This window comes from Rhamphochromis sp. 'chilingali' (genome assembly GCF_963969265.1).
Source record: "Rhamphochromis sp. 'chilingali' genome assembly, chromosome: 21".
Lineage (NCBI taxonomy): Eukaryota > Metazoa > Chordata > Actinopteri > Cichliformes > Cichlidae > Rhamphochromis > Rhamphochromis sp. 'chilingali'.
This window is the reverse complement of record NC_137949.1, coordinates 11,034,808-11,056,797: the sequence shown is the minus strand read 5'-3', so window position 1 is coordinate 11,056,797 and position 21,990 is coordinate 11,034,808. Positions and strand designations below refer to the sequence as shown.

General features: G+C 43.3%; 1 protein-coding gene across 1 annotated transcript in view; it reads left to right on the top strand.

Annotated features, from left to right (window-relative positions):
* Window positions 1–21,763, top strand: part of dlgap2a (discs, large homolog-associated protein 2a) — a 96,692-nt gene extending 74,929 nt beyond the window's left edge. Inside the window, exons 9-14 of the mRNA XM_080870195.1 lie at window positions 4,498–4,883; window positions 13,433–13,521; window positions 13,678–14,117; window positions 14,194–14,285; window positions 17,426–17,578; window positions 17,690–21,763. Coding sequence (XP_080726321.1) covers window positions 4,498–4,883; window positions 13,433–13,521; window positions 13,678–14,117; window positions 14,194–14,285; window positions 17,426–17,578; window positions 17,690–17,896 — 1,367 coding nt within the window. The 3' untranslated portion in view covers window positions 17,897–21,763. The remainder of the gene's footprint in view (window positions 1–4,497; window positions 4,884–13,432; window positions 13,522–13,677; window positions 14,118–14,193; window positions 14,286–17,425; window positions 17,579–17,689) is intronic.
* Window positions 21,764–21,990: the final 227 nt, after the last annotated feature.

Genomic DNA, 21,990 nt, shown 5'->3' with positions numbered 1-21,990 from the left:
TAAAGATGAATAAAAATACTTAAGAGAAAGATCCTGATTGAGGTTGTCATAATTCATGCCTGAAAGGGTTAAATTAAATTAATTAAACTGCATACAAAAACACAAAGAGCACACAGTGAGCCCGGGCCTTCAGGTTTGATGCCCCCGCACGGGGCAGTTCCCTGCGTTTCCTGATTGATGGTCCTGCTTCAGCTGGCAGTCTTGCTGCTTTGCTAATTGCACAAAATGTTCTCTTAAAACAACCGCGGTGTTAAAAATGGGTCTGTTGCACCTCTCAAGCCTCTCATGTTCCCATTCTTGAAGCATCAGAAACTGCTCTCTTGACTAAGGACGAGGTTTCCTCCTGGTTTCACTCACAGCTCATCACATGCAGATGTTTGTAAAGGACCCTACAGTCACGTCTAATTTATTGCATATTGTAAAAGCGCTTTGAGTGCTCAAGGCGAGTAGAAAAAGCACTAAGAACCAGTAATTTAAAACAGGAACGTCAAAATCACTTTATACTGTGAGCTACATGCAGCCCATCGCTGAAACTGCCCTTTCTGTCAGTGTAACGACATTTAGCTGAACATTCAATCCCTGAGATATTTTAAAAGAACTGCGATTTCAACAACGCATTTCTGTGTATGTTGAATGTGTAAAAAGACAGAAAAGGTTCTGGTAGCTCATTCCTCTGCCCTGTGACACATTCACACATTTTTGTTTTTCCCCCACTAGAATAAAAACAGTCATTTAATCTTTAACAAAAACGTTCAAATTGAAGTTTGACACCCCTGAGTTAAAGGTAATAATAAAAGTCAAATCAAAACAACATTTAAAACGTGATGAAGTCAAAGAATAAAAAACAGAAAGTTCGGAGACAGAACACAAAGTGCGCCCCGACACGTCGCCAACCTCTAAACACAGAGCATCACATCACTCGGCTTCACGTACACAGAGAGCAGTTTGCACTACATCACCACAGCTTCATACGTTGGAACATGATGTATAATAATAGTGTTAAATACTCTGTCTGAAATGAGTGAGCGAGCAGTGCGTATGTTCTGGTGTTCACTTCATCTACATGCTGAGTAATACTGCCACTGACAAGATGGGACCAAGAGTTATGACTCCCCTTTGCACGACTGGCTGGCTAATAATGGCTCTATTTTGGTCCTCCTGCTGAATCATGCCCCTTCAATGGGTCATCTCTTTCCTCCCTTGATCGCTCCGCACTCCCTGATTTATCCTTGCTCTCTATGACACACACACACAAAACCCTCTTTCATCCCTCTTTATATCTGCAATGATTTACTCTCCCTCCCTCTTTCTCTCTTACCTCTACATTTTCCTTCTCTCCCATTTTCCGTCTTTATTCGGGTTCGCATCTCTTCATCCACGAGGACTTAATTCTGTGAATGGCCGTCAGTGTGAGTCATTTAGTCCCTGGAGCAGAACACTCTCCATAGACCAGACGTCTGTAGCTATTTATACACAGCTGCAGTCGGGGTGAGAAAGAGGCCAAAAGTTGTTGTAGGTTTCAGGTGAAGCGCTGGCTTTGATGGTTACAAGAAATTTCTCTCTTTATTAAGATAAATGCAAACAAAAAGGTTTGTGTTTGCTCTGTACTTGTGAAATGCTATTAATTCTACACATTAGTGTTTGGGGGGCCTGCGTGGACGGGGCAGCTCATTAGAACTGAAAGAAGTGGCTTTGTGTGATGTAAGCACACAAGAAACGCTGAGTTCAGCTCAGTTTGCCTCTTTGTTGAGGAAAACGATAACCCATAACTTGCCCCGCAGCGTGACTCGGTGTTCTTCCGCTCTGCCGTCGATCTTCCTTCTGCTCTTGGCTCTGAGGTGGCCGGCTCACAGCTCGTGCTTCAGATGCTCGGGCCTGTAACTACGATGAGCTTTCTGAAAATAAAGACATGTCAAAGCCCAGAAGGCATTCGTGACCCATTCCCCAGTCCATCTCTCTGTGGATTAAGTCCATATTCTCATTTGCACTTGAAAGAAAGTAATCCTCCTTCCTTCTGTTGTGAAACGGGCAGAATAAGAAGACGAGACGTGTCAGCCTTCCTTTAGCAGAATCCTCCACATGAGTACTCCTGATTACTTCTCTGGTTTTCATCCATGTCAGATCAGTCTCACGTTTCACAACGGCTTTTTTTTTTTTACTGTGTTATTACTTTATGTGTAAAAACCAGTCTCTGAACACCTGAGGCTGTGGTGATGAGGGCTGGTGTTATTGTAGGGTCTTTACCTTACAATATAAAGTGCCCTGAGGTGGCTGTTGTAGCGATTTGGTGCCATATGAATAAAACTGAATTCAATTCAGTTTAACTGAATTTAATACAACCCAGTTGTCCCTGAATTCTTCTGAAGCCAATCCCAGCAGTCCTGTCAGCACTGGGTGAGTTTATTACTCCAGCTGGGTATCAGATCACTGCTTCCTAACATTGCACTGCTTCTGGAGGTATTTGAGGAGCTGGTGCTGTGGCCCTCTGCTGTTATACAGCCTTTCTGACCTGTGCTCATGTGTTGACTCATGTACCTGCTCAGCTTAGTTCCTACAATACCTGAGAGGAGCTTCCACGTAGTGGAGAGGCAGGTAGTTCGATGGTGACCCTTTATGGTCAGGATGGTTCTGCCTTGTGTTAGCCAGCCTGCTGTTAGCAGTGACCCTTATTTGTGCTGCCAGGCGATCGTGGAGTGCTGTGAGCTTCGTCAGTCAGCAGGCATGGATCATGTCAGGTACTGGTCCAGCTCATTCTTGTGGTTGGATGGCTGTCTTTGTGACGTTCACTGGCTCTTGTTCTGGGAGGTTGCTCTCGTCTGCTCTTAGATCCACCAGTGACGCTTCTTTCTCCTGGATGTTCTTCCAGTATTTTTCAGTCTCAGCTTCGGGTGGGTAGTACACCCTGGATGGGTCTGTGGACAACAAGCCATTATTCTCTCTGCTTGTCTTCAGGCTACTGGGCAGAGCTGTGAGGCTTCATTTGTTCAATTTGTTGCACCTCTAATTCACCCGCAACCTGTTTCTTTAGCAGCTAGCTTCTTCCAAATGTAATGCCCCACTGGGGCGATTCTAGGATCAGAGCTTTGGGGGGCTGAGCAGCTGCCCAGCCAGGCAAGATAAACTTTATTCATCACGATGAGACTTCTTCCCCGTCTCTGTCAGTCCCTGCATCCTTAAATGTCTCCAGTTGTCCTGAGTTCCCTCTGAGTGTCTCCTTGGTGCATTTAAACCCCTGTTCCTCCCTGTCCTCATCGTCTGTTGTCTTCATCTCCGTTATCAGTCATCATAATTTTACCATCTCTGTGCAAGTCTGTAAATTTCTTTATTAAATCATAAGATTCTTAAATTCATCAAGTCTCTCTGTGCCTGGGTCCTCGTCTCAAAACATGACATCACTGTTTTGTACATTTTAACACAATTTAATCCCCACAGTTGTAAACGAAAAGCAAAACACTTTTTTAAAGTATGTAACAAAACCATCAAATCTGATAAAGGTTATTTAAATGCAGCAAATGAAGAATGGACTGGAATAAAAAAAACAAACATATCCTAACCGTAATTACTGGGAGAAAATGATGCTTACAGTAAATGAGAAGTAAACTGAGTGCATTTTTTGGACAGAGGTTCACTTTTAATGTGTAAAATACACTCCAAAAATAGAGTCCTTGAATATTGATTAAAAAAAATTACAAAAATGGAGGCAACTTTGCCTATGGTACTGTGTATACTATGTATGAAAAAGCATACACTGTAGTATAAAAAAGCACATTTTTTATTTTTTATTTTTTTTAATCACATTTAGTAATCTGTGAGATACAAACCATCTGCATGTGTTTATCAATATCATGCTGGCCTTCTGCTTCTATTACATCCAAGTTTGTTTCTTTTTCTATTTCTGGATTTTATGTATGATTAACTTTTATTTACGGATCATTTCTATGAATTACAAACACACACACACACACACACACACAAATTCTGGTTTTGCTATCTTAGTGAGGACATCTAATTGACATAATGCTTTCCCTAGATGCTTACCCTAACCATCATAAATGAATGCCTAACCCTTAGCCTGAACCTAACCTTAACCCTGACACCAAAATCCCAATCATGTGTGCGTCCTCACAAGTCCTACAAGTATAGTAACATTCCAATTTTTGGTTCCCACGATGATGTCTAAACAGGCACACACACACCTGAACAGAAAACAGACCAAACTAAAAACAGACTTATGGCCACACTGAACTTAGAATAACATTAAAAAAAATCAAATAAAATCATCCGTCACTATTTCACTATTATGAACATGTGCATTGTAGTTTATAGTTACCTTGACATATTTTTCCCAAAATAAAATCAAATCTTTTTACATCATTGCCTTGCATCATAAAATCTTTGCTATACTATAAACATATAGTATGAACAGTGGGAATTTAATGTAAATTTAAAATGTTAATATTCTGAAAATGGCTTTGTTCATTTTTGCCTCTTTTCTAGCCATCACCTACACACCTAGCTATAAGAAGACCCCTCCTCCAGTCCCGCCACGCACCACCTCCAAACCGCTCATCTCCATCACGGCCCAGAGTAGCACCGAGTCCACCCAGGACGCCCACCACGAGGGGAGGCACCCTCATGGTGGGATGTGGGCGTCCGACGGCATCAGCTTGGGGTTGACCCCGGGCAGAGGCCTCTACAATTCCAACGACAGCCTGGATAGCACCAAAGCTGTTACTATAGCGATGGAGGCGGCCAGAGTCATGGCTGGAAAAAGACACCCGTCCACAGACTCTCACAGCTCAGTGCTCACCTGCGATAAGGCCGTCCTCGTGTCAAAGGCTGAGGAGTACTTGAAAACACCTCGATCATCTATAGGGATACAGGTCAGTCTTCAAATGAGCGTGCATGGTTAAAATGCCATTTCACTGGTCCTAAAACTCGCACTGCTCAAACCTGTGTGTGGTTATATAACATCAAAGAATAGTTTCCCACACATACATTCAGCCGAGAAACAGCGTTCTCATTTCAGGGGCTAAAAATAGCAGGAGTGAGTCATCTTACTGCAATCCGTTAATTAAGATTCAACTCATGCTGGAGCAGGTTTTAGTGAATGGTAGTTCACTCCACGGTTCATTCACTCCTCTTCTTACTGTACCTGCCTCTCTTTCTGTCTAACCCCACTGACTCTCTCGGTCCCCTTTCTAATTGTTCTCCCTCTCGCTTCCTTTGTGCCTTTTTTCTCCCTCCACCTCCCGCTTCAGAGTCATTTTACTTTGGATTTGTCTCACTCGTGCTCCGACTGTAGCCGAGGTTCTGCTGTCGCTGATCTTCCTTTGCAGGTGTCTGCTTTGATGCTCTTAAAAGATTGAGGAGTCAGTTCACTCCGCCTTCGTAGCCATTTAAAGCAGAATATCAGTTCTATTAAAGTTTTAAAGTTTGCATGTAGGGAGTTTTTGGTTTTCTGCTTTCATCTCATTATTACGTACTTGTCTACCTTAATCAGTGCATCTTTCCTGTTTATTCTTCCTCCACACAAATATGTGCACGTACATATATCCACTCTGCTGGCTGTCGTTCCTGCTAAACTGTTTGCAAACTCAAACCTGCTCATATATAAAATTTGAACCTTTTGATTTCATTCTGCCTGTGTTTGAATATCTTTCTTTGATAAAGAAATTAAGTGCATCCTAACTGCAGTGTTTTCTTTCAAAATTAGATTAAAAGAGGTAACTGGTTTGAGCTGGGGTTAAATATTATTACGGGGAAGTCAAACAGTAATCCTTTGGTAGTCAGGAGATTCTTCCACGCATCCAAACTTGAGAATTTGCAGGAGAACATTTGGCAAATTTCCCTGTTCTGTCTAAATTGCCTCCAACGTTTTCTTACTGCCATCAAAAATTAGCGATTTTAATGATAAGAGACTGAAACTGGTAAAAACAAACAAACCCAAAAACACATGACAGAAGCAACAAAAGCTGGAGCTCCTCAAACGGCTTCTGGAGGCCGGCACTGATCTGGGTCTACGGGTCAAAACCCGCAGACTCACATGCTAAATGGCTAAATCAAGTCACTGAACTCAACCTCTCAACCCTGTTTGTGGTGTCAGTGTGTAAAAAATATCATTTGTATTGTAAGAGTGCAGGGTTAAAATGTTAAACGTAGCAGAGCCGACGAGTCTCTGTTAGACAGATGTGTGTGTGACTGTAGAGCTGTTGTAGTAGCCGAGCTGAATCTGTGAGAGAACGAGCTCTGCCGCCTGTCCTGTAACCGGCCCAGAGGGTGCATGGTCAGGATAACAGTTTGTTCAGCCACCTCCTCTCCAGTCATAAAGTCAGCCTTCCTAATCAGTTTATTCACAGCTCTGATGCTCAGCAGACCACAGTGAAGTACCCGGTGCTCACCACAACTGAGAGGCAGGAAATCTCCTGGATCTCAGCTTGCTTAGGGAGTAGAGCCTGCTCAGCCCCTGTCTGTACACAGCCTCTGTGCTGGTCTTCCACTTCAGCCCACAGTGATCCTTTAACGGACCTCCCACCCAGTCACGATTCCACTCTGATCTATCTGTTGATTTTGATTGGCTGCACTGGCTCTTAGCCTTTAACATATTCTATATATATTCTTTCAGATGCAATGATAAAAGCATAGTGATAATGTCAGGAGACTATAAACAGCAGACAGAGCAAAAACGCCAGGGTCTGTCAGTTATATATATACATCTGAGCCATCTGCAGTTATTAGTGCATTGCTAAAAGCAGCTTTCAGCTGCTCCCATCTTGTGTGTAAAATGCCAGCCTTGCATTAAAAATGGTTGCTTTAGGAGGAGAAATGAGCTCAGTGTTAATGAAGGTCTCACAGTAACCAGGCTACATTTCCCTGACTCATGTAAACATCTTGGTTTACTCACTCTTTGCTCCAGAAATGATTTACCCAATTACTCAAGCAAAGTTCAGATATCCTTGTTCACATTCTTACTCTCCTCATCTCCAACACATTTGCAGTACTGGCACTTTCTGTTTCCTGTTAGCCAGGGTCAAAGCCTGCCATCTAAAGATGAACAGGCCACCCAACTGCTCATTTAAAGAAAACAGAAGTGAAACATCCAAATCTCATTGCAACACTTCAGAAAAATGCAAAGCAACACATTCAGCACATGTGCGTGAGCGATCTGACCCATCCATCACCAGTGAGGTGGCGATCAAACCCTCTGGGAGAACGAGTCCACTGTTAGTGCTGTGTGTTTGATGAAAGTGAAGGTGAAAATGCAGGAGTGTGTGTGTGTGTGTGTGTGTGTGTGTGTGTGTGTGTGTGTGTGTGTGTGTGTGTGTGTGTGTGTGTGTGTGTGTGTGTGTAACAGAGAATTATACTGACATTGAAATTGCCTCCAGTGATGTGTGGAAAGTCCAGTTAAATTACCAGTGCAGGTAATTTAAGCTTCTGGACTCAAATATAAAATAAGCAGAAAGAAGAATTTCTCGTTCATCTAATCATAAATGTTTAGGTTGAAAACATTACAGTCTGAGAAGACTTATATGCTTCATTCTCACATTCATCTTTAACAACATTATATTTACCTGCCTATACTCTGACTGTACTGCATGAGAACAATTTGAATGGGTCCTCTGTGGTGAGTAAATCATAGCATGAGAAATATACCGTATATAGCCTGAGACAGACAGGTTTCTTTAAGTATCCCTAGCAGCGATGCAGAAGGTTTCATCCCATCACTTTGGACCTTCATGTTGGAGAATTAAAGCTTTATTTTATAAGAGCCATAATTTCTAACAAGTTCTCAGAAACCTTTCCTGGAAAGACTCAAATATTATTGAATACACTAAGCTGTAATACCAGGGAGTCTGTTATTTTACAATTAAGGGATTTTTTATTCGAAAAGCAAAATTGCTGTTGTACAAATTTAAGAAATTGAGCTTAGTGTCAGTTCACCAAAGCATATTTTTAATTATGACTTTGGATAATGTGTCATAGTCCAGAAGTCTTTGAACTACAGTATGCAAATACTCATTTATTATATTCAGCTGACCTCTTCGTCATCCACGTGCTTCACCCAGTCCTGTAATTAACCTGGATTATCCTTCCTTTGCATTGATTTCACCCTCTCAGCCTGCCTCTCCTACAGGAGGTCAACTTTTAACATTTCTGCACATTTTTTAAATGTTAATTATTGGCTTTGTGGACTCGGTGTTGACTTGACTTCCTCCGGTCCTCCCATTGGGACCACTTTAGAGCCATCTGGGCTGCACTTTTCCCACTTTAGAACTCAGACATGCTTACATTCCAAAAGTCTGATTGATTTATTCACAGCAAGAGTTTTAATTGGAGCCTTAATGAGGTCGTATGAAAAAAGGAGTCAAAGCTTTTAACCTTAAACGCACTCATTGGCTCCAGGAAGTCACCAGGTGGTGTTTGAGTGTTGTGGATGAAAGGCTGAGTCGCTCCGTGCAGCTTTCAGTTTCCACACCTATGCTGATTCTGTGCCTGTGATGATGTATGCACGCCCTTGTATTTCTGCATGCACGTGCCAAAGTATGTCCAGCCTAAAGAGCCTGCTGGACGCAAACTGCACGGCATCCTGGATGTTTTGCCTTCTTTCAGCTCTCATCCATCACAGACATGAAACTCTATCATGAGGTGGACTGGGCTCTGCCTCTAACACGAAGCGAGTAATGGAGGTCACCTCAGCAGGCTGCTCCGTGCACATTTCCTCCCTGCTAATAGCTTCTTCCAAACAGCCTGACAGAATACAAAATAGCTCACCAAAAATGTCACTCCTGAGCTTTAATACTGACCACTCCACAACAAAGGTAGGGCTGACATTTCCAAACAACAGAACTGCCCGATATTCTCAACCAATGCATTTGGTTCACTCTCACAGTCATAATACTACACTGAGTCGGAGATTTATGAATGTCAGATGCTTAAAAGGCCTCTTATAGACATTTTGGGCGCTCTTTGAAACACCTGAGGGCTGGAATGATATCATTGGCAGAGAAATGCACTCGTTTTTTTACAGCTATGTGCACTATAGCACAGTGCTTTGATATCAGACAAACATTATTTACTATGCAGGTATTTCAAATTCACATACTAGGATCATGAGTTGTTAGAGTTCATCCTGAGGAGGACGCAATGCTCACATTAAGTCCTGCTTGTCTAACCTTTAAAAAAATCACAGTATAAAAACACATTTTGGTATATTGTCAAAGACTGGATCAACATTTTTTAATTTTAAAATCACCCAGTAAATGATGAGGGAAGTTTGTGGGTAAATGCAAAGTAGAACCAGCTAAAAAAACCAGGGCACAGCCACGAGTCATTTTTCTGACCTGTGCATGCTGTAAATGTGTTCCTGAAATATTTAACCCATGATTAGCTGACTCTAAACAACCCTGCGAGGAAACCCAGGTGACCAAAGGACGAACAGCACTCTCTCTTTCTCTCAGGGAACATAAGGCTCCGCTCAGCTCTTATCAAAGCTGCACCGCTCAGGTTATAAATACACCCGACAGAATAGAGAGCTGATCGCTCAGAACACATCCAAAGTCATCCGGTCCAAAATATGGTCAACATGTGCCCTGGGCCTCATTAAAGAACCACTTACTCAGCTCTCCAGTAATCACAGCTGTGATTGGGCTTTCATTTCCCGTAGTCTTTACCGGACAAATAAAAATAAAGAAGGATAGATCAGATGTTTGTGTAGCTTATGTGTCGACACAGTGGATCCATATTTCACTAGGAGATGACTTCAGGTAAGGGTCGGTGTTGGGAAAAATGAGGTCAGGAAGACAGTCCTATACGGGGGATAGATGAGTGGTAATGAAGAAGATGATAAGCGTTGGCTGGCAGGGGTAGATAACCGCCGCTGGAGAGAAGATGGAAGATGGTATGATTGTGCTGAGTGGGCTGTGGGTGAAGGAGTGGCTGAGACGTGCAGGCAGACAAGCATCTGATTGGAGGAGGGTGATGTAAGGTGTGATGTAAGGTGTGTGGCCAGAGGGGCCGATGGCGCAATATGGCAGCCTCGCTTTTGTCAGTCTACCCCAGGGCAGCTGTGGCTACAACTGTAGCTCGCCTCCACCAGTGTGTGAATGTGAGAGTGAATGAATAGTGGCATCGTAAAGCGCTCTGGGTGCCTTGAAAAGCGCTATATAAAATCCAATCCATTATTATTATTAAGAAAGCCCAGGTAGACAAAGGAAAAGCAGTAAACAAGAAACTGGGGTTTACAGTTTTGATAGGCTGGAACAGATAACTCGATGATGTGATCAATCAGGGACCAAGTCTGAGCAAACGCACTTCACATGAACATACAAGCATGGAGAGGGACTGAAGCGGGCGCTGTAGGAGCCACAGCAGCTGCGTCTGGTCATGCACTGAGGTATGTGTATGCAGGGCAGATGTGAGTGCTGTAATCTGCTTTTTGCAAACAGAAAACGATCTATTTTTTTATTTGCATGAGGAGCGGGGGAAGTCGTATCCAATCATAAGTGGTCACTCAAGATGCATTTTATTGCCAGCTGTGAACTGGTATACTTAGAGCTGTCAGCTTGTGTTTGGATCACTCAAAGCAGATGTTAATGCAAGGTCTGTCTCTCTGAAGATACAACCAATTATACCAACCGTACCAATGAAATCATATTTGCAGAGCACCGCTTGTACTGTCACAGAGAAAAAGAGCTCAGTGAGCACCGGAGAAAAATGACTGACATAACAAAAATGACAAAGCAGGATTCAGTCAGTATTTTAAAAAAAAAGATAGCCACAGTCAGTCAGCAAGACATTGTGGAAACTAGACAAAGAGAGACAAGTGAGAGAAAGAAATTAGAAGAGAAAAAGAAGAACGGATGGAGGAAGAACAGCAGAGCAAAATGGTCAACACTGAAGAGGTGTCATTAAATGTGGCTCCACCGACTGTAGCCACGCAGGAGCCATTATCATCCGCCGCTCTGTCCTCCTCCTCCATAGTAAAAACTAATGTCCTCATTTCTATCACTGTGGATGGTTCCACAGCATCCAGTCTACCATAACTGACTAAAAATGCTTCAAAAGAAACCTTATCTTTATACACATATATGATGGCTTTTCACACTATTTAAATTATCTTCATGACCTTCATGAGGTCATCACCTACAGCTAACGGTTGTGCCTCGAATGTATTTCCTGCTATCTGCAGTCATCCCTTTATCCTGAGGCACAATGGCCACTCTACAGAAAACACAGGCCAAGAACAGAGAAATGACATTGCATCAGTAAGTTCAGAAATTAGAGTCCATTAACCTGAACATTTTACTGTTTCCTGCAGTGCAGAAAAACCCAAAAAACACCAGGCGCTGTGAAACAGCCTCACCTGGCATACATGCTGGAAGTCCTAGAGTCGCAGTAGCTCTGCACTCTGCAGTCAGTGGCACTCAACGTAGAGCCCAAATTATTGCCTCTCAGAGTTCAAGTAGCAAACACACCTCCACATAAACTGTTTGGAGGAGCCTGCATGACTCAAGCTTTTATGACTGAAATGTGAGAAAGAAAGCACAGAGGAGTATGGGCTCAAATTGTGGTCATAAATATTTTGTACTTGTAAATAAGGATTTGTATGTGTAAAAAGAATTTGTGTTTATATAGTATTTAGTATTTAGTATTTATTATTTATTGTCATTGTCAAGAGATTTGTGTGTGGACTTAGCCAAAAAATACGTGTGAAACTCTGGACTCAGGTTTCAAGTGACAAGTATGAATTTTGACCCTGTTTTTCTTCCTTTCATATGATTGGCCAATGTCATGTCAATCTCAAATTTAACTATCCAATCAGAGAACAGATGGGTTTGGCTATTGGAGGGGTGCTTTATGGGGCTTCAGGTTCTTGAAGGGAATAAATGCCCTTTTACATGCCAGCCCAGCGTTTTCCTTCATCACCACGAAGAAAAACAGTCTGTGGTCGTCCGAGTTTGGTGATTTTTGTGTCACAGGTTTACCTGCTTAATACAGGGACTAGCATCTAGTACAGGTAGAGCTGCTGCAAAAACCCACAGAGCTCAGCAGCCAGCGCAACAAATTCTGGATCCTTGGCTTTTAGTTAGCAGTTAGCATTAGCATCACATGCTGCGTCTGATGTGAAAGGACCTTCATGCCTGTGACTCACAGCCATGGTCCCGGGTCAGGCCTGACTTTGTGTTAAACTAATCCTAAAGTAATAATGGTATTTCTAACCACTGATATAGCACAACTTTATCCTTTCAACAGCTACTGAAAGTTAGGGGACCTAGCTGCTATCGGATATTTACATAGAGATCCTCCAGCTTCAAACTGTATTACCCTTCAAGGACCTGCAGTTCAAAAAAGCACCCCTCCAACAGCCAAACCCATCTGTTCTCTGATTGGATAGTTACATTTGTGATTCACGTGACATTGGCCAATCAGATGAAAGGAAGAAAAACAGGGTCAAAATTCGTACTTGAAACTTGAGTCCAGAGTTTCACACGTATTTTTTGGCTAAGTCCACACACAAATCTCTTTTACACACACAAATTCTTTTTACACATACAAATCCTTATTTACAAGTACAAAATATTTATGACCACAATTTGAGCCCACAGAGGAACACAAACACAAAGCAGACTGCTCGGGTCATGAAAGGCAAGGAAGCAGACCAGCAGAAATCTGGGCTTTGCTCCCACGAGTCCAGATTTGAGATTTCTGGGTCCACATCTTTGTGATATGCAGAGAGAATGAACGGATGGTGAGAGAAGTGTGTTTCCCACTGAGAAGCATGGCAGAGGAGGTGTGATAATGTTGCTGGTGACACTGTTGGCCATTTATGTAGAACAGCCACAACATTCACAGCGGCTCAGCTTCCCATCTGGTTCCAGTTGGTGGGACCATCATTTGTTTTCCAACAGGAAGATGACCCGAAGCACACGTCCACATTCTGTAAGGGTGTCCGGCAAACATGCTAATGGAGCGCCTTCACGTTGACCCGACCTAAACTCAGAGGTGTTTGTGTTGAGCTCTTGCAGCGTGAGTGCAAAGGTGGCTAATTTGAAGCTGCTATGCTTATTGCATAGTTGCACAGCAAAGCATCGAACGAGTTGTTCTCAAACATTTAGCTGGCGCTGTGTGGTGCCATTATTAAATCTAATGCTTCCTTTTGGGCAACTACAAATGCTTTATTGGACATTTTACGTTGTAGAATGTACCCTATAGCACACTGTGCTTCATTCTTTAGCCTAATTTCTGCTCAAACCTAAAAACCACCTCAGTCTTTTTCCGTTCGCAGCCTCCATAAATCATACAATGTTTACTTTCTGACACGCTGTGCACCGTTAAGTTGCTCTGTCCAGTCCCAACCCAATAAACACAGAAACACTGGGGAATTGCAGCTCACATAATGAGAAGCACTGTTTGTATCTTTTCTTCACATTAGGTGGAAGCAGCCACGGACTCTGAATCTGAAAGCAAAGGCTCACGGGAGTACCATTCTGTTGGGATCCAGGTAGAGGATGAAAAGAAAGGGTAAGATAATGGCTTTGGGATTTTCACATCATTACAAAACATCAGGGTTTGATGTTTGATCTCGGTATCGCAGAAAATAGCCCCACTGTCAGTGCCATTATTCGTCATTTTGGCATGTGTACATTCACCCGTGCCTTTAATCTCTTCGCCCGTCAGACAGGGAAGGTTCAAACGCTCCAACAGCGTGACTGCAGCTGTGCAGGCCGACCTGGAGTTGGAGGGCTTTCCCACCATGGAGGACAAAGGCCTGCAGTTTGGTGGGGGATTCCAGCGTCACTCAGAGCCCAGCACACCTACCCAGTACGGGGCAGTGCGGACCGTGCGCACCCAGGGGCTCTTCAGCTACCGGGAGGATTATCGTACCCCTGCTGAACCCCCCAGTCCCCGGGAGACCACCAGCGAAACAACCTGGCAGCTAGAACCCCCCTCCCCGCGGGAGAACGCGGCTTCGCCGGGCGAGTCGGGGAGGGCGTCCCCTTCCCTGCGGAGGGACGGGAGCTGGTTCATGCAGTTGCTCCACAATGAAACAAAGAGGATGGAGGGCTGGTGTAAGGAGATGGAGGCAGAAGCTGAAGAGAATGACCTGTCAGAGGAGAGTGAGTGAATCTCTGATCCTTTGAGCAGAATTAACAGTTTGCATGTGCTCTGTTTGATATGCTGCGTGTCATTCAGTTCTAGGGAAAATCCGAAGTGCAGTGGGAAGTGCTCAGCTGCTCATGTCTCAGAAATTCCAGCAATTCTACTGGCTGTGTCAGCAAAACCTGGTAAGACGTGATTTTATTAAAGTCTGTAGGTAAAGAACAAATAAAACTGCTGTTTACATCATAACTCACATGTAGGTGACATTAACTGCAGCACACAAATAACATGACCATCCACACTGCATGTGATCCAGCCTACCACATCTGTGCTTGAAGGTAAGAGAGAGAGAAATTAGAATGACACAGCTACATCTGGCACAAAGGTGTTAGACTCAAAATATTGATCGTGCTGTAGAATGAACTTTTGTCATTAGAAACAGTTCCACACTTTGTTCTTCAACCTTCAATACACGTTTAATACTTTAGCTGGTGCTAACAAACTGAATCCAACTGCCTGAAAATGTCATTGATTGTGGAAAAGTGCAACATTGAGAATCAATAGCTATTCGGCGCATTTATATGTGACCTGAGCATTCTGAAATAAAACAATACATGCGTGTGTGTGTGTGTGATGCAGCTTTATCCTGGAACAGAGGAAGTAATGGTAGAACCAGGCTCCTATTGAAATGGATCTGAGACACCAGCAGTGTGTGTGGCACAGATGTTCCTCAGCACTATCACAGCCACTGGTTTTGCCTCTAAGTGTATGGCTTGCATCCTGCTATGTCCTGGATCGTCTCCAGGGAACCTTTGCACAGTCTGTAACTTGCGTCCTATTGGCTGTGGTAGCTCCTGCCTCCATGGTTCTGGATCTCGGGGCCCGTTCCTTTGCTGACGTGATCCAAGCCTCTGTGCTGTCCTTTGAGCTGGCCTTTTCTAGCCACTGGTAGGATTTCTTTAGTCAGCCGCTTCCCCTGTCTGTCGATGGTACAGATGTAGGTAGATGGTGCAGATATATCCCATGCAGGGGCTTGGTCATCCAATACACTTCCACCTCCTGTTCCGCATCACCGTCTGTCTTTAGCTGCCTGAGGCTCTCATGGAGCAGCCCTTGTGAGTGCTCCAAGTTTCATACTGTATTGTGGCTCTGACACTCAGTGATCCATGCCCTCCCACTTTCTGTAGCTCATGGAGTGTCTGGATGTTGGACTTTGGGTGAAAACCTCCATGCTGAATGAGGGGTTTCATGTCTTGACATTTGTGACATCTCCTCCTCTTGTGGGCATCTTATTATTCCAGCTGTTTATCTGATGACCGGTAGGGCATATGCATTGATGGTTTGTATCTTATTCCTACTATTCAGCTGGCTTCTCTGCAACTGTCTTACCTTCTGTGAGTTGATGTCTCCCTCACACCTGGCATACAGTTAGATAGGTAGGTAGGTAGGTAGGTAGGTAGGTAGAGGCCAGGTACTATTTCCTCCTGAAGGAGACGGTGTTATGAATGTTTACTCAACAAACCAGCAACCTTGACCATGCCATAAATCCATATGAAACAATATTTCATACACCGCCTTGGTTTGTGAAATGTCCACAAATGAGAAACTTAAAAGGATGTCTCATCTTGTTTTAGGAGCCTGCTTTTCTTTAACGTCTCAATCAACATTTAGGAAGCCTGAATTAAAACGAACGGTGTGCACAGAGTGCTTCTCTGGGAGAATTTCCAGGATTTGAAGCACACACAGGCACAGCCGAAGCTTAAAACTCACCGACTCCTTCCAAATCTGCCAGCTCTGAATATTTGAAGCCTTGAGACTTTGGAGTTTGGCGAACATCACAGGCACAGAGGTCAGAATAAAGCTGATGGAGTTCTGAGTCCATCTCTCAGTAATTAGAGATAACAGGAGTGAATTCTGTTTCTGGCATTCCTCACATGGTGGACACTCATGTTTGAAATCTTAGGGTTTTTGTTTTTTTCAAATGGCTTGCTTTATGAAGGAGAATTATGCTAATCTCATAATACTGTACAAATATCAAAGCCGAATGTAACCCCTATGGAGTCACAGTAAGCAAAGTATGATTAGCAATACTGTAAGTTTAATATCTGTGTGTGATGTTGCAACAGATACAACTTTAGGAAAGAGCTGAAGAAATAACATTTTAATTGGTTAATGAATTTCTACACTTGGGGCCAAAGATGATATTTTTGAGATCCTTTTAGCGACTCCTTGCTGTTTGTTTGGCTAAAAATAATTATCTGATTACTTAATGCACAAGAAACCAAATGAGTTGGGAACTTCAAAACTTAAATAACAAGCCCCCATCATATAAAAAACTACATCTACTCTGCTGCACGCTTCAAATGTCATAATGTTTTAGAGCTTGACCATCTCTGGTTGTCGAGTCACAGCACAGATGTTTGGTCGGTGCAAAGTTTATGAAACCATGGAGCTGAAATAGTTGAAGTTATAAAGTAAAACATGGATGGAAATATATGAATAAAAACAAAATCCTGAATACAGTGCAGGGTGTGCTGCAGCCTGAGCTGTGACAGTGTTGTGCTCCACACCATCAAGCCCTGAAATCAAACAAAGCCTCCTAAGAGAGCCTGTTTCTAATCGCATTTCTGCGTTGGATTTGGGAATAAAGAAATTTGCAATTAAATTAGAATTTGTAATGAACAAAGGTTAATAATATGCACACATTTACCTCAAGACCATCAATCTTTTTTCTCCCTGCATCAGTTTAAGAGCCTCTCATGATCATGTTTTTTAGACGTTATTGTCCTAGAGCACAAACCTGTGTACCCGGGTCCTCGTTGGTGGCGATCAACACATAAAATCAGCTCAGAAATTCTGTTCAGGCGTACGCAGGTTGTGCTTCCTTATCATGAAAAGCCTTCGCAAGAATATTCAGCTTGGAAGAAGGAAGAAGCTAATTTAATGAAAGAAAGAGGGACCAGCACACGGTAAACTCAAACCCATGACTCATTAACCTGCAGCAGTTACTGAGACAATGAGGCACCTTTCAGTCAGATGTTCCTTTCATTTCAGATATCAAGTGATGAATAGGTCTGCACCGACAAAGTCGGCTTAGTATTTCAGGCCCCATTCATGAACGAATGACGGGACCGCTCTCCAACACAAGCTGTTGCCCCTCGTTTCAATCACTAGTTTTGAATATGACGAGGACATCTAGTGGACTGGAGCTGAAGTGCAGTAAGCAGGGTGGCCCACATGTGCGGTGTTACATTATAGTATCTACCTCACCATTTGAACACTCTTAAGAGTATTTGATCTTTCCTCTTGTGCCCGTGCTGCGTAGGACCCCAGTGCCATGCCGCGACCCACCTCTCAGGACCTGGCTGGGTTCTGGGACCTGCTGCAGCTCTCCATCGATGACGTCACCATAAAATTTGACCAGCTGCAGCAGATCAAGAACAACAACTGGAGGCCTGTGGATAGCCCAGAGAAGAAGGTGAGGACTCACTGCTTGCAGACTGATTCTTAAAAAAATGTGGAGCAAACAAAAAGGATTTTCTAATAAATCGCAAAATTGCATTTTAATCTTTCTCTCTTCTTTCTAAAGGCACCAGCTCCCGTACCAAAGAAGACAATTCGACAGAAGAGTGCAATGACGAGGGAGAAATCCCTGGACCTCCCAGATCGGCACCGGCAGGAAGCCCGCCGACGGCTCATGGCAGCCAAGCGGGCGGCCTCTTTCCGGCAAAACTCAGCCTCGGAGCGAGCGGACAGCATCGAGATCTATATTCCAGAGGCTCAGACTAGACTTTGAGAGGATCGGGTCAGGGGCTAACGTGTCTCCCTATTTCAAACAAAACTTTAAAACTAGCCTTTTTCTAGACTGCTAATCTCTCTACTCTTCCTTTATCCATCTGTCGTCTGATCTGATAGCCATCCTCAGTGCCCATCGCCAAAACCCCAGCGGACTGTAGGATGCGCCAAGGCTATACTCCTGCATCCAGAGCGAGTGTTAGCAGAAATGTATGTCTGACATGAGTCGCTTGGGTTTCTCCTTAGCTCACTCTCATGACACCCGACCTACAAGCTCTCTCATCCAGTGTCCTGGATGGATACATCTGTAGTTTTTCAGCATTTGCAAAGTGCCATTTAAAAAGTGCAGCTTTGAGAACCTACCAGCAACCAGGCCTTTGAGCTAAAAGAGTAAATGAGAGATTTATTTATTTCAAGTTGTTCAAAAACGGTTAAAGTTAGTAGCCCTTCGATACTTTTTGATCATTTGAAAATTACCTTATGATTTCTTTTCTTTTGGGGAATAAGAAGCTAAGTATCACTAAATTGTTGTAAGTTCAAGTCTTTGCAAAGTGCCAATGCTTGAAATACCTCAACTGTGTGCATGTGGCACTGGTTACACATCCAAGGTTATTCAGGCAGCCCTAAATAAGCTCTGGACTGGTCAGTGTTGAAAAATGCAGCTTTCTACCCAATCTGGTTGTAGTCAAACATTCTTCATGGGCTGGATTGGTGGAAGAATGACATCAGCTCATCAACGCGCACATTTCAAACATCTTTCCTATATATCTCACGTTGCCAACTTTCAGATATCGACATTTACTTGAAGCTGAAAACATGCAAGTCTTGTGCCAACACGTTCATCATGTCAATGCAGTAGAAACCAGTATGAAAGTGTCTGTAACTCCTTAGATTGAAATGTGTAGACAAATGCACTTATGCACTTATTACAGTTCTCTGTATTTCCAAGGGAAATGTACATACCCCAGTTCACAATAGTACTGTTGTATTTTTGAATTGTGAGTGGGATGAATATTCATCGTGTTTCCCCACTGCGTCTCCACTGTTTTCCGCCCTTTCTTTTGCTCTTGACTCCTCTGGATTTGTTGCACACATGCAGTCATTTTGATCGCGCACACACTCTACGCCGCACGGCCGTCTTTTCATCCACCATGCTTCTGTCAGGCCCTTTCAAGTTGCACCCTCAGCCACAGTTAATGAGGAGTGATGGAGAGAAAAATGTCAAAACATAAACAAAATATCTGCATACGCGCTTCTTTAATCTATGAAGTACTTTGTAATTTTTCCCATTTCTTGAAAAGTTCAGTGTAGTTTGAAGTCTCCCTGTGGCTGACACCCTTTAGGAAAAGATGGGGAATAATGAAATGAAATTGGGGCAAAGGCTTTTCCAGAGGGATGCAAGCAGCAAGTCTCAAATAGCTAAAACTCTGCAAGAGCCCTGCTGAACAGAAAGAACGGGCTGTGCACACCGATGCCAATTTTAAGTAGTGAATGGAGATTTGCACAATCCTAAATTCCACACAAACAAAAGCTAAAGATCACCTACATCTATATATGCAACTGTTACAGAGGTCTGGGGTTTTCAAAGTGTGGTTCGGGGACCTCCAGGGGTCCACGACTCAAAATAGTTTGCTGTCAATCTGTACGGGCGCAATACACACCAGTAAAACTATTGTAATCAGTGAAGGAATAGCTGGTTTGATCCAATCCTGGTCCGTGATTGTGTTCCTCATAAATTCATTCTGAGCAAAACGCTAAAATTCTGCTGCTTAATTATGAAACTTTGGTGCCGGTGATTTCGACGTTCGCTCCACTGTGTTGCTGATGTCGCTGTCAAATCATTGACCTAAAGACTGAAGTCTATTAGTAAAACCTTTGGGATAATCAACCCACTAAATGGTGCTGCTTTTTATTTAATCAGTACAGTACTAGACAAATAATCAAGTCGAAATAATGCGCTGTCCACTGAACGGTACATCACTTTAAAAATCTATTTTTATGACTAATTGTGCCCGAGTGCCTGGCTTCATTATGGGTGGGTTCAGGGATATGAATCATATGATAGCAGTAAAAAAACAAAGTCCCTGGATTTGAATAGTGTGTGTGTGTGTGTGTGTCTGTTGCTGATGTGTGAGCGTGGATCTTGTTTTTGTAGCACAATGCTGACTCTAAGTCAATCTAAGGTCTGCGCGTCATTTTCCTATTACTACCCAGCTGTGGCCTGACCTCCATCGCCCGCCGCACCCCCACACAGATCTACACGCCATCGCCGTGCCATCAGCTGTTTGATAAATTGTATTTTAGATACCTTGATTTACTTTTTGCTCCTGCGAATTGTACTTTTGAGTAAACGCAGTATTTTTTGAACCATACGCATCCTTGAAGACAAACTCCGAGCATACGTGGGATTCACACTTGTTTTCAAGCTACCATGTATGACACATTCCTCATCTGCCAAACTTCTTGTAGCAAACCTCAGACAACACATTACAGAATGACCAGGTAACCAAAGTCTGCGATGGAGTGACAGCGTTTCAATAATGAAACAAGAAAACACGGCGAGCTCGAATTCTGTTGGGTTTTTCATTGCAGAGGCAGGGAGCTTTAATAGTGAGACAGTGGGTATCTGGAAAGCGTCTGGGTGTGCGATGCCAGGCAGTTGGCAGAGCGGGGACGTTCCCCTGCTGTTGCCACAGTGGCAGACAGACGGCAGAGAGACAGACTCGGGTTGACATATGCTGGCTTAGAGGAGACGAGAGCTCGGCGCTGAGGCCCAAACTGCTGGTGCTGTGTGCTGTTCTGTAGCTGGAAGGCTGTTCATGTGAGGATCGCTCGCTGCTGCGCCGGGTCATTTTTAGCCTCTCTTTGACTAAGCAAAGCAGCTTATGTAAGATTTTGGGTCCTTGGTGAGATCAAGCAAACTGCCTCTAAGGCCCTTCAAAGCTTGTGTTGATAAATGTATTGCTGAATTGTGGCCTGCACTGTAGAACTTAAGCATCAGCACTACATGTTTCTGCTGGGCTGAGGCTGAAACGACTGAGGAGTTTCTCCCTTACGTATCTCGAGCAGGGCCGTGAAAAACGTAGTATAACCGCCACCTGATTCAGTTTCAAGCATTTCATTTGCACCTTTAAGACGCATCGCATAATTTGCCAGGAGGCCTTTTTTTCTAGTCGGACCTTGAAGGAACCAGGGGAGATGGAAAAGGGCAATAAGGAGACGAGTGTGAGTAAATTTACAGATGCATTTAGAGATAAGAACTGTGCAGAAATCATCCCTCCCTCATCCCCCCACAGACAAACCTCGCTGCTCTGACGGCTGGGTTTTGTCTCCCAGTGAAAATCGTTTTCCATCGATGACACCGTTTCTTTTGAGGTGTAAACGCATTCTCACATGAACTCTTTTTCACAGAGCGATCTTGTATTCCCTTGAAGCCGACTGTAGCGCTTATTCTGCGCTGAATCCTTCTGGATGACGCGCAGCATGAATCCGATACTGTGAGCGCCAAGGGAGTCTTCTTTTGAGGATGCAGTTGCAGCGCTTTCCTTTAGGTGGCCCGCTGAAACCTCGTGTGAACCCCGAGCGTACAAAATTTCAACAATGCTGTATTCAGTGCCAGGAGGGCAGCGGCCAACTGCAAGTGCAATGTCTTTGACTTATCCAGCAAACTGTAAAGTTCTTACTGCACATTAGTTTTACATAATCAAACCATGACTGCCGTCGCCGACCCATCTCCAAACATGCGGTTTGAGCTTGTATCTACACATTCTGTGGCCTCACTTCTGGTACGACTGTATTTGCGCTTTAAACTCTAGAACCCATGACGTGAACTATTTCAAGGGGACTTTTTGGTAATCGTGCCATGGAAAGAAACACACTGATACAACACTTCCTAGAAGTTGGAATGTGAAACAACTCTATAATTACTAGACAAAATGAAAAAAGGTAGTTGTTTAGCTAAAACTATTTTCATCTCTTGTATATCATATCTATAGGAAGGATGAATATAATGCCAAATATTCATTATTTGTAAAGAAATATATATATAGATATATAAATATAAAATATATGCTTCATTGAAACAACTATTTTCTG